This window comes from Schistocerca serialis, chromosome 7 (genome assembly GCF_023864345.2).
Source record: "Schistocerca serialis cubense isolate TAMUIC-IGC-003099 chromosome 7, iqSchSeri2.2, whole genome shotgun sequence".
NCBI classification, from domain to species: Eukaryota; Metazoa; Arthropoda; class Insecta; order Orthoptera; family Acrididae; genus Schistocerca; species Schistocerca serialis.
This window is the reverse complement of record NC_064644.1, coordinates 249,173,924-249,186,948: the sequence shown is the minus strand read 5'-3', so window position 1 is coordinate 249,186,948 and position 13,025 is coordinate 249,173,924. Positions and strand designations below refer to the sequence as shown.

Genomic DNA, 13,025 nt, shown 5'->3' with positions numbered 1-13,025 from the left:
TGTTCTTACCTAACTGAGATAATGCTGTATCTCTTACGATCGCTATATGACAGATGAGGAAATCTAAAAAATGGCTCTGAGCACTATGGGACTTAACATCTGAGGTCATCAGTCCCCTAGAACTTAGAACTACTTAAACCTAAGGACTTCACACACATCCATGCCCGAGGCAGGATTCGAACCTGCGACCGTAGCAGTCTCGCGGTTTCGGACTGAAGCACCTAGAACCGCACGGCCACCGCGGCCGGCGATGAGGAACTCTAGTCTCCCTTCGAATTTATGACTGTAAATGTTATACAGTTTAACTTTTTGCTGTTAAACTGATAGTCGTAACGTGTAGTAATTATGTTACCATTTCTTGGCTCCATAGTTTTATTGACGTCCTTTTAAAGAATACATATACGTCATTCTTATCTAATAATTTTAGTTTGGAGGTTTGTCGTTTGCCATTTACCTTATTAATCTTTTATTCTATGGAGATGTTTTCATTTTATTAACTGATTTGTCGTTCGTAACGAAGGAAACACATTTCCTTTCAGCGAAGTTCCCACCGTGCATTTGCTTAAAGAGATTCTAGTAAACCACTGAAAGGCTATGGCAGAATAACGTTATTTTGAAAATTTATACCAAATTATACGAAATCAACGTCTTAATCGTTTTAACAAATCACAGCCCACCCATTTCAAAAGCTGATTCATTTTCAGTGCACGCTTTTCCCGAGCTTTATTAATTTGTATGGCGAAAATGTATCTTCTACTTTGATTCACTTAGCAAATAAACAATGTAAACAGCCATTTATGTAATGGTACCTTGCTGTTGTCACCCTACCATACTTTCAAACTAGGCTTTAAACCGCCTTCACACGCCGCAGTAAATCATCTCTATAGCATCTACTTTTATATGAATAAGTATCAGACTAGGGGACAAAGTATTTTTTTCCTACTCTACATTTAATTCGATACCAAAGCCCATATGCCAGTGACCACTCAATATTTCCTACGATGAGATCTTTCTGTTGGGCGCGGTGTGCAGTGTCATAACACAGAAATGAAAGCTTATTATTCTGAAACTGTAGACGTGACGTTGAGCAACGATTGCATTGACTGTCATTAGTAAAGGACAGTATGTGTACCTTTCCCGTGTACTCACAGGGTTTCAAAAAACTTCACCCTCAATTTCATTACATCCTTGTAAGGATGACGGACGGTTCTTCTGGGCAATGTATATCAAAATTATAGTACACTATATGAATAATTAATGATAAATGGCCATATGTACAAGGGGTGCTGAAAAGTAATGCCCCATAAATTTATTTGTGAAACTTCTTGAAGCTTTTAAAATAATACAGAAGTTTTCGACATTTTACGTCTTTGTCCCTCTTGTCTATACATTTGCAGTCCTCTGCCGCTAAAGGGCTGCGAAGTGTTTCATGTAATGTAGCGGTGTGTAATGTAACATGTCGTTAAGGCCCACCCGGTTAGCCGTGCGGTCTAACACACGGCTTCCCGGACTGGGGAGGAGCGCCTGGTCCCCAGCATGAATCCGCTCGACGGACCTGTGTCGAGGTCTGGTGAGCCAGCCAGTGTGTGGATGGTTTTTAGACGCTTTTCCATCTTCCTTGGCGAATGCGGGCTGGCTTCCCTTATTCCGACTCAGCTACACTATGTCGGCGATTGCTGCGCAAACAAGTTCTCCACACAAGCGTACACCACCATTACTCTACCACGCAAACAAAGGGGTTACACTCGACCGGTGTGAGGCGTGAGACGGTGGAGTCCACTGGGGAACGAACCGCAGGATAACCCTGAAAGAGAGGTTCGGTGTGGGGCGGTGGGGTTGTTTAGTGGACTGCGGTAGTCGTCGTGGGGTTGTGAACCACTGCGCTGCGGGGGGCGGGGGGGGGGGGGGACGACGGAGCCTCTCCGCCGTTTCTAGGCCCCACGGTTAACATACAATACAGTAGTACAGTAGGTGAGAAATAGCCTGCTATAATCGAGTTTAGAATTCGAAGAATTCGTACACATATGTAACATCTCCTTAAGCATGACAATCCTATACCACACACGAACGCTGCAAATATCCGACGCCTTGGGTTCATCCGAATTTCATCTCTTTCCAAAACTTAGAAAATACATTTGAGCACTTCACTTTGACAGACATGATACGGTGCAGGCAAAGGTGACGTTGCGGCTCCATCAACAAAGTCAAACATTCTACAGTGACGGTACCAACAAAGAGATCTCTCCTTGGGAGAATGTGTACGTCGCCAGGGTCACTACGTCGAGAAATAAATACATAGACATGAAGAACAGAGATGTAGAATGATAATAAAGTTTGCTTTGTTTAATAAGCTTTAAGAGTCTTCACATAAAAAATTCGGAGGCATTACTTTTCAGCACGCCCTCGTACAATTTATTTGGCACTCACGATTTACAGCTACAGAAGATAAGCAATCAGAGATGGAACAAAGTAGTAGATATTGCTATAATAGTTATAATAGGGGACCATACTCTCCAGAAACCCCTCAGAATGCGAATGTGTGTCGTCTGGTTATAGAGGGTGGTCCATTGATAGTGACCGGGCCAAATATCTCACAAAATAAGCATCAAACGAAAAAACTACAAAGAACGAAATTCGTCTAGCTTGAAGGGGGAAACCAGATGGCGCTATGGTTGGCCCCGCGTTCAGTTTCTATCGGAGAATATAGTAGCAACGATATTATATGGGAGCGGGGTGATCGTCTATGGTGTGGTTTTCAAATCTAAGTTGAAGTGGGATGTACATGGACAAAATTAAAGACAATAATGCTTCTCAAGATGGTCCAGTTAAGAAATAGACTTCGCTCTTTCAAAATGATAATGTACATCTCCATAAAGGAATAAGCAAACCATTGTGGTAGAAGGAAACTGAGCTCCATTCGCTGAACATGCCTGCTTCTACTTGAATCAAATAAAGAATCCATCGAATGAACTCTTGCGGGGCAGAGAAGTCCACCTAAAAACTCCAGAACAAAATGGACCATGTATCAGGAAGAAAACTTAGGTTCTCCTCGAATGAGAAAGTAATTTGACATTTATATTGAATCCCAAACGCTGTAACACTATAAAAACGATTACCTAGCATTAATTACATAATAGTATGCCTTGAAGGAAGAAGTAGGGGGTCATGTCACTTATTGGCACAGAATGTCATTTTTCACTAGAGCAGGACAGCTTTTGGTGCGAATCGTTGTTTTTTGTGTATAATTCGAGTTTTTAACATCACATCTGCAAGTATTGAATGGGAAATACTGTTCCAAAATGGATTTTATGGTGAGTAGGGGGGGGGGGGAGGGGAGATGAAGAAGTGGAAATGGTCGACACCCTGTAGGGGTCATACCTTGCTACTAAAAAAAAACACTACTCAAAAATCTATCTTTAAATAAACCTACTTTTATTCATTTTTTCGGAGGTACTACCACAGTGGATCAGTTACACGTCCAGCACGAATAATGTCTTTCTTATTGTTGAACTGAAATATTGAATGAAGTCAAAGAATGACACCATATGTGCAGAAGATTTTGTACTCACTTGCTGTCTTTAAATGTACACAAAAAATTTATAGCCCTGACAGCGAAAATACTTACAGCCGTTATTATAAAAAACGCCATAATGTAACTTCTGTGTCAGCAGAGAAATCCCATTGCATACTATCCCAGCGTGAATAAGTTGCAGTCACAACAAGGAACAACGGTGCGATAACATGCGATAGAGTCATACACTGAATTTGTTCACTGGAAGGCTCTACACAGCTTTGTCCACGGGATCCAACTCAGGTGAAACTCTATGCTAAAACCGTTTCTGCTCTTTTGTTTTCCAAAAAATGTTATTTCTTGCGAGGACGTTCTGGGAAAAAAGCTCTCACTCCACACCGATATGTGGTGTTATGAAATCACCCAGCAGATTAAAATCAGAAACAACAGTTACAGAGTCCCCTACATTAAAAACATTTTGAACAGTGACCAAAGATGAGTATATGCTCGTATCTCCGATGCGCTCTATAAAATCAACATATGGCGTTACATTATGTCCTTCCTCTGTGCTAGTGGTATCTAATCTTTCTGACATGTCACTCTTTAAATTCCGTCATGACCGAACCAACGTATGGCGTTACATTATGTCCTTCCTCTGTGCTAGTGGTATCTAATCTTTCTGACATGTCGCTCTTTAAATTCTGTCATGACCGAATTTTTACTGCCAGGATGACCGAGCAATCGCAGAAGGAGAACCCTTTATCACAGATATAGGCGTAATATCGTTGTAAGTGAAAGCGTGTGAGCCGCTACAACCTTGACGACTGGCTGACCGCTCGTGGAGGCCCTCACCCCCACTGAGAAGCCAATGGAGGTCAGCAACAGGAACTGCACCACAGAGGGACACATGTCTGAACCGATGCTCGCTCCCTACTGCACAGTATCGCCGCTGTCTGCGAGAAGTGGCCAAGTGTACAGTATCGCTTCTTATCTGCAGTTCACGCTGGAGCTGATACTACGGCGTTTCCTCGATTACAAACAGATGTTTGCTGGTATGGATGCATCGGAGTTATTTTCGAAACGCAAATTGCACTCATTAGCTGTAGCAGTTCATTCGACGACTTGAAACGTACTAGACTGTGTGGAAGAAGAGGTCTTTGTGAGTAATTCCTACTTAGGAAGCTCGAGTCACTGGAGGGGAATATTTCAGCAATTTAAATACTGAACGTTTTCGTTGAATTTCCTCTATCTTTATGTAATTCTACGTGGTGGATCCCTTGGTTGGGTCCACAAATATGTTAATCATTTTGTAGAGGAAGAGAAAATTGAGGATCTGTTAGATGACGATCAGTTTGGTTATAGAAAAGGTAAAGGCACCAGAGAAGCAGTTCTGATGTTGCGGATGATAAACGGAACAAGACTGATGAAAAATCCAGACACGTCCATAGGACTTGTCGAACTGCAAAAAGCGTTCGACAGTAGAAAATGGTGCAAGATCTTCAAAATCTTGAGATGAGTGGGGTACGGTAAAGAGAAGACGGGTACAATACAACATATAGAGGAACCTAGAAGGAACAAGAGTGATTGGATTAGAAAGGGTGTAAGACCGGGATGTTGTTTTTCGCCCCTACTGCACAGTCTACACGTGGAAGAAGCAATGACCGAAATAAAATTAAAAGTTCACGAGCGGAATCGAAATTCAGGGTGGTACGATATCAATGATAAAAATCGCTTATGACATTTCTGTCTTCAATGAAGGTGAAGAATAATTACAGGGTGTGTTGAATGGAATCGTCTAATCAGCGTAGAATATGAACTGAGAGTTAATCGAAGAAAGATAAAAGTAACGAAAAGTGGCAGAAATGAGAACAGCGTGAAACTCGAAATCAGAATTTGTGATCATGAATTTAAGGAATTCTGCTACCTTGGCAGTAAAATTATCCATGACGGATGGAACAAAGAAGACAAAAAAGCAGACTAGCACTGGCAAAATGGGTGTTCTTGATCAAGAGAAGTCTAGTAGTATCAAACATAGGCCGTAATTTGAGGAAGAAATTTCTGAGAATGCATGTTTGGAACACAGCGTTGTATGGTAGTGAAACATGTACTGTGGGAAAACCGGAACTGAAGAGAATGTAAGCATCTCAGTGTTGTGCTGCAGACGAATGTTAAAAATAATGTAAACTGATAAGGTAAAGAATGAGGAGGTTCTTTGCAGCATGGACGAGGAAATTACTATGCGGGAAACACTGACAAGAAGAAGGGTTAATGCAATGGAATAATTATTATCACAGCAGGGAATAATCTCCATAGTACTAGAGGGAAATGTAGTGGGTAAAAACGGCAGCCTGAGGATGGCGCATTGAAGCGGAGAAACTGGTGGCTACAAAATAAATAAAATCATAACGACGGCTGTAGGCGCTTCATTTTCTCACAATGACAGAGATAGGACAGTGTAGCTTACCTACGGGGTTGACAACACAGATTATACTTCAGGCCAGGCTGCTTCTGAGAATGGTATGTTTGGAGCACAACAGTGTATGGTAGAGAAACATGGACTGTGGGAAAACCGGAACAGAAGAGAATCGAAGCATTTGAGATATGGCGCTACAGACGAATGCTGAAAATTAGGTGGGCTCATAACGTAAGGAATGAGGAGGTTCTGCGCAGAATCGGAGAGAAATTGAATATGTGGAAAACACTGACAAGGAGAAGCGACAGGATGATAGGACATCTGTTAAGTAATCAGGGAATGATCTCCATGGTACTAGAGGGAGTTGCAGAGGGCAAAAGCTGTAGAAGAAGATAGATATTGCAATAAATCCAGCAAATAACTGAGGAAGTAGGTTTCAAATGCTACTCTGAGATGAAGAGACTGGCATAGGAGAGGTATTCGTGGTGGGCCACATCAAACTAGTCAGAAGACTGGTGACACCTTCACAAGAAACACACACACACACATATGCACACACATACAAAGTCCTTCTACTACCAAATTAACTATTCCTTGATGCCTCAAGATGTATCCGACTAACTTATCAATTTACCCTTTGTTTACTCAAGTTGTACCATAAATTTCCTTGCTTTCCGATTCATTTAATTTTCTTTACTTAAACGATCTAGCCATATAATTGTCAGCACTTTTCACAGATCAGAAGCTTTTGTTCTTAATTGTTTGTACTGATAATGTAGACCACATTTCACTTCAATATAAGAACAACTCGACACAAATACTTTCCAAAAAGACTTCAATTTATAATCTATAGTAAGATTTCTTTTTCACAAAATATTCTCTCTATTACCAGTCTGTATTTTGCATCTCCTCTAATTGTCCCATCGTGAACTGTGTTGCTGCCCAAGTATCAGTCCCATACTACTTTTACTGTGTCATTCTCTAATCAAATTCGCTAACCACTTGATTTAATTCGATTCGTAGATCAAAAACGTTTCCAGAGCGACTCACGCTCAAGTTGGCAAGGCCAAGTCAACCATCAAGTCGATCATTACGTCCATCCCAAACAAAGGAAAAACATGTCTTTAAACAGTTCACCTAAATTCTGATCACAAATCTGATAAAACAGAAATCACCTCTTAGTTGCACTCATGTGCAGAAAGACCATAACCTTAATATACAAATTTCCTGCAGTAAATTAATTATGCGTTAAATTTTTGAACTAAAAACATATTGTGGAAGAATAGGACTACCAGATAGTGACATCAGAATAATTATGTGATTACTGCAAATCCAATATTTCTATGGCCGTGAGAAATAGCTGTTCCCTTCAAATTTCCTTCGTGGCCTACTCGGTGCTAGATGGAGGCGTGTTACTTATTGGCGCCGGGAAGCGTCGGAAAATCTTTTAACCAACAAAAGGTCCTCGACGCCGCCATAAAAATACGACAGATAATTTGTTTTTGTATGTCCATCCTTTTGACAGGAGGTCTTGGGATCACCCGCCGTTTATTACGGTGAGAAAGTGAAACGCCTACAGCTAAAAACAGTAGTAGAAGGACAAGGAAAGCAACAAACTGCAATTGGTTAAGGAAAATCGTGACAGTTTAATTTATTTCCTTACCTCGTTCCAGGCAAATACTGGTATGGTTCCTTCGAAATGGCACGTCAGATTTCCTTCCCCAATCCGAGATTGTGTTCCGTCTCTAACGACCTCGATGTTGACGGGACTTTAAACCCAGTCTTCCTTCCCTCCTTCCTTGCAGTTCTTAATGATAGCAAAGGCGCAAATCTCTTGCAGAGAAAGACACAGAAGGAAACCAAAAATAATGCACAGAAAGTAACCATAAATAATATTTCTATTAAAGACAAAGGGAGAGTGACAAGAGGCAGTGAATGTACAACACATATTTTTGGTAGTTAAAAATGTCTTATTCTCATTCGTAAATATCAACTAAGTATTTTCTTATAACAACCTCATTCGAGTAATATCTGATAACTGTTCGCCTGCTTAGCGTACTTACTAGGTTAATGGAGGAAGGAAAGCTGAGAGGTAGGAACTCTGTGTGTGTGTATGTGTGTGTGTGTGTGTGTGTGTGCATGAGAGAGAGAGGGCGGAGAGAAGGACAGGAAGGCACAGTATGAAGGAGAGCGTGTGTTTTTGTGTGTGTGTGAGAGAGAGAAAGAGAGAGAGAGAGAGAGAAAGAGAGGGAGGGACAGAGAGAGAGAGGGGGGGGGGATAGAGAGAATAGAGAATGTGTGTGTAACGAAGAGAGAGCGAGAGCGATTGTTAGAATTGTATATTAGTTTGCTTACAGAAAACTACCGCCCATTTTCTGTCCTTATATTAGCAGACATAGTGTAGTGAAACCAGTTTGATAATGGGTGGAGAATTTGGTGGAAGTGCAATTGGTAAGAGGCGACGGAGTTTATGGAAAAACAATCCTATTTAATTTAAAAAATTTTTCAATGGTGTTGAGCCACGGTCGTGGAATATTCTTTGAAAGAGTTAACCGTAATTTTATTGTGTATTACTGTATTTATCTTCTGTCCTATTTATATTTCGGATTTTATGTCATTATCAAGTACAATGCTACAAGTTCTCAGACAAATAACATTTCATATATGTTAAGGCAGCCCAAACCAGGTAAAGAAGACTAATCTTATGCAATTTTACCTCGATCCGTCGATATTTAAACACATGCTCAAATGCCTGGCTAGGCAGGTCAGTAGCAAGTTTTCGATGGTGTTGACTCACAGTCATGCAGTATTTTTTGAACCGCCTATTGACTCACGTACAATGCTAAAAGTTCTTACAGCATTAACATGTCATTCTGATAAGGAACTGGACTCACCTTTGTTTTTATTTCAGTGAGAGCAGTGATAGATTTCCACGTAAGTCGGACTTAGAGTTGCCGTTAGAAAGAGTCGATAGGATCTTGATCTGTAATACTAGGTACTGAGGGATGATCACACAGAAACGCCATTGCAGTCACACAACTTGTCTAGCAGCAAACTTCTTCACTCAGAAATGAGGTACCAAAATGGCCATACAGATGGATTTTGCCGAAGTAACATTTCTAAGTACTACTGCTATCTTTTATGTTGTAATACTTATTCTGCCCTCTGGAACTTCTGGTGCCAAGCATGCCTTCTCTATGAGGGAGCATTGTCTTGCCGTATAATGACAATGCCCCAACGCCGGTGGTAGCACGCCGTCTTCGCGTGTGCAAGAAAAGTTTGTGTTGGGCACCCGCAAGCAGCAGTCACGCGCACCTGTTTGTAGGAGAAAGTTATTTCACTAATACAATAATTTCGCGGGAAGGCGGTTGAGATTAATTAAGAGATTTATCGTTGGCAAAGTGTCGTGTTTCAGAATCGGTAACTGTCGCGGGGGAACATATTGACTGTAGAACGTAAATGAAAAGGCTTCCATGATCAGTGATTATCTGTTTAATTAATGTCGAAATGTAACCCAGTAATGCTTACCTCACTATGAGTATGAAATGAACCTAATCGTTAAACTAGACTGGATAAGCATAGGCATTGCTAAGGAAGTGATTTAAGTGCAAAAGGAATAGTAAACAGAAGTACGGTAATTTATGTAGTAGTGTTATTATTTCAAAGTGACATTTTTCTTTCTTTACTTAAGTTACTTTGAAAAGAATAAGAGACGTATTCGTACTAGGCACATTGTCAGGTCTATTTCGTAATGAAGCGTATTCTCCGATTAAAGGCATCAAATTCGAGTCCGACAGCCGCAAAGCATACATAATCAGAACTAAAGACACAGGCAGTCACAGACTTATTACACATGGTGTACTGTGCACAGAAGATTGCTTTTTCTGTTAAGAACAATAATGAGAATGAACAGTGAACGGTAGTCTATGTGCGGAGAGACTAATCATACATCCAGCACAAATCTACGACACATTGATTTTCTGTGGTTCAGCACAAAAAGAGGAATTCTGCATCGTCTTGGGTTGAAGGGATTCGAGACAACCATCTCGACGACACAAGGCGCAGCGCAGTTTGAGCATCACACCACAGCACAGCAGTCAACAGCCACAGAAATAAACGTAAATGTTGCAATAATAACTGCGCGTAGTTTGATTGGTTGCTTGATTTTGAGGAGCGGACCAAACAGCGAGGTCATCGCCCCCATCGGGCTAGGGAAGGATGGGAAAGGAAGTCGGCCGTGCCCTTTCAAAGGAAAGGAACCATCCCGGCATTTGCCTGAAGCGATTTAGGGAAACCACGGAAAACCTAAGTAAGGACAGCTGGACGCGGGTTTTGAACCGTCATCCTCACGAATGCGAGTCCAGTGTGCTAACCATTGCGCCACCTGACTCGGTGCGTAATTTGAAATTACTGTTGTAAGCGAAACTTTTCTATTACTTGGCACATGGCGGATTTTTTTCGGAGGACGTTAGTTATTCCTGTGTTTTGTACAATTGGCTTTCGGGAGTAAAAGGTCATCAGAAGAGGTATAAATACCATTATTTAGTGTTCCAGGAATTCAGTTTTGTTGTAAGACGTCAGGGGAGGATGGGAAATGGTTATGGAATAGAAAATGGAAGAGAAAATGGAGGAAAATAACAGAAGATCAAAAGAAGATAGCAAAGGTAACAGCATTGAACCTAAAGACCGGAAAATATAGAGACAATCACACGGGAACCACAAAAGGACCTGAAATAAGTAGGAAACAAATTAAATCTTCATTTAATGTGAGACGAAGGAAAGTCAAGAAAGTATTTGAAGAGAGACAAGAGTAGTGAGAGAATCAATATTAGGTACAAATGGATATTAGTATTTGGGGCAAATGATGAGGAGAGCGGGGAAAACGTTAGAGAAGCTTGGAGAAAAAATACAGAAGAGGAAGTGGAGGAACTGTAAAACTCACGTACTATGTCACTTGAGAAGCCAGATTTAGAGGCAGGTTTAGACACCGACTTTCTAATTGAAATGCCTATCTCTCAACTTGTCAAGCAGAATGTCAGCTAATGCAATCTCAGATTACGAAAGGACTGTCACATGCACTGCCAGTGACAGTAATCAGTTGGCTGCTAACTTTCTGTGTACGGATTCAAATGTATTGCCAGTGGATGAGAATGTAATTCGAAACGGAAGTATCAAGCAGATGATGGAACGAATAAAAAATGCCCAGATGATGAAAGTACAAAATCTGATGCCCATACCCTTGGTATGGAGGCAGATGTCTTGTAAGTGGATGAGAAATTATTTTAGAGCTGAGTATTCAGGCAAAGGATGTGAAGATTATTGTTGCAGGAAAGACAGCGCAAAGTATTGTGAAATAGAAACAAGGTTCAGTAGAAAAACGTCAGAGTTTGACAGGTACTGTGAAGCAGACTGAGATCCAAGCAGAGGATATTAACATTATCGGCAGAGGAAAGTTGGAGCAAACTGTTATGAAACAAAAAAGATATAATTAAATTTAAACTTTCAAACCGCTGTAGAAAATAACCACTTGTCAGATTAACCTGAAATTGCAACGGAATATTATCGGAGAAGGGGCAAAATGTATAGCAGAAGAAAAGTAAATAGCTACAAAATGTAGCAATAGATGGCACTATATCCATCATAATTTAATAGTGGTCGTCTATAAATGACAAATGAATCATACGGCAATGCCTAAGGTGTACATTTGACGTTATACAATCTGTACTACTCAGTGTGCATGGGTGTACAGGTGTGATACCGTTAGTTACGTAAGCCCATCCACCATGGCAAGGTCATATCACATCGTATGGGAAAAGTCGGTTTTTAATATTCCCAAGGCCAAAAAGCGCATAAAAAGCATCAGTCACATCGGGTTTTAATTGTCCTGAGGCCAAAAACCGCATAAAAAGCATGACACATCAGTTTCTAATTGTACTGAGGCCAAAAACCGCATAAAAAGTATCAATTAAAATCAAATCGGATTATTAATTTCAGTGTGACTGGCGCAAAATATGTTCAATATGCTGTCCACCGTTTCCTGCAACAAGTTGAAATCGAGAAACAGCATGTTCGACAACTGCTCGAAGTGTTTCCGGGGTCATGTTCAGAATGTGTTGCGCAATACGTGCCTCCAGTGCAGCTAAGTTTGCAATCGGAACACTCAACACATCTTTCAGATAGCCCCACAATAAGAACTCACACAGATTAAGATCAGGTGAGCGGGACGGCCAGGCTGTAGGGAAATGGAAGCTGATAATTCTAGCATTTCCGAAATGGCGCATTAGCAGCTCCTTCACTGGGCTTGTAGTGTACGGACGTGGGCCATCTTGCAAAACGATCATATCCACACCTCCACGCTGTTGGAAAGCTGGACCCACGTGGTTACGCAAAAGACACTCATAATGTTTGCCAGTGACGGTACAGATAACAGGTCCGGAAACACATTTCTCTCCGAAAAAATATGGCCCTATGACAAATGATGCCATAAACCCGCACCACACAGTGACCTTTTCAGGATGAAGTGGTACTGGTCGATTTGCGAGTGGACTTTCCATTGTCTATATTCGACAGTTCTGTGTATTGACATATCCTGTCAGATAGAAGTGGGCTTCATCTGTCCACAAAATCTTTATGGCCAATGATTGTCCACTTCCATGAAAGCAAGAAATTCTAAAGTAAGGGTCTCTCTTGCTGGCAGGTCCACAGGAAACGACTAGCGCAAAAGGGTAATTTCGAATGGATAACAAAGAAGGAAGTTTCGTACGATATTACGCACCGTGCTCACTGGTATGTCCAATGTAGGGGCAATTCTCCATGCACTACACTTTTGAACACCACCACTCATCTCCTCCTGCATTGCTGTGGCCACTGCTTCCACTGACGTCGAATCAATTCGTTTCCTCCCTCTACCAGGTTGCACACCAAAAGAATCTGTCTTTTCGAACTTCCAAATCATTTTCTCCAAGCCCATGGCAGTCATCGGACCAACGCTTTGTTTCAAACCCTTTAGTGTCCGGAAATTCCGTAGAGCGATGTGTGCACAGTCATCATTCTTGTTATACAGCTTTACAAGCAGAGTCCAATCCTGCATTGAGACATTCA

The 13,025-nt window shown here is 41.2% G+C and overlaps 1 protein-coding gene across 1 annotated transcript in view; it reads right to left on the bottom strand.

Annotated features, from left to right (window-relative positions):
* LOC126412996 (juvenile hormone esterase-like) overlaps positions 1-4,420 on the bottom strand; it is a 93,070-nt gene extending 88,650 nt beyond the window's left edge. Inside the window, exon 1 of the mRNA XM_050082888.1 lies at positions 4,364-4,420. Within this exon, the coding sequence (XP_049938845.1) occupies positions 4,364-4,420 (57 nt within the window). The remainder of the gene's footprint in view (positions 1-4,363) is intronic.
* Positions 4,421-13,025: the final 8,605 nt, after the last annotated feature.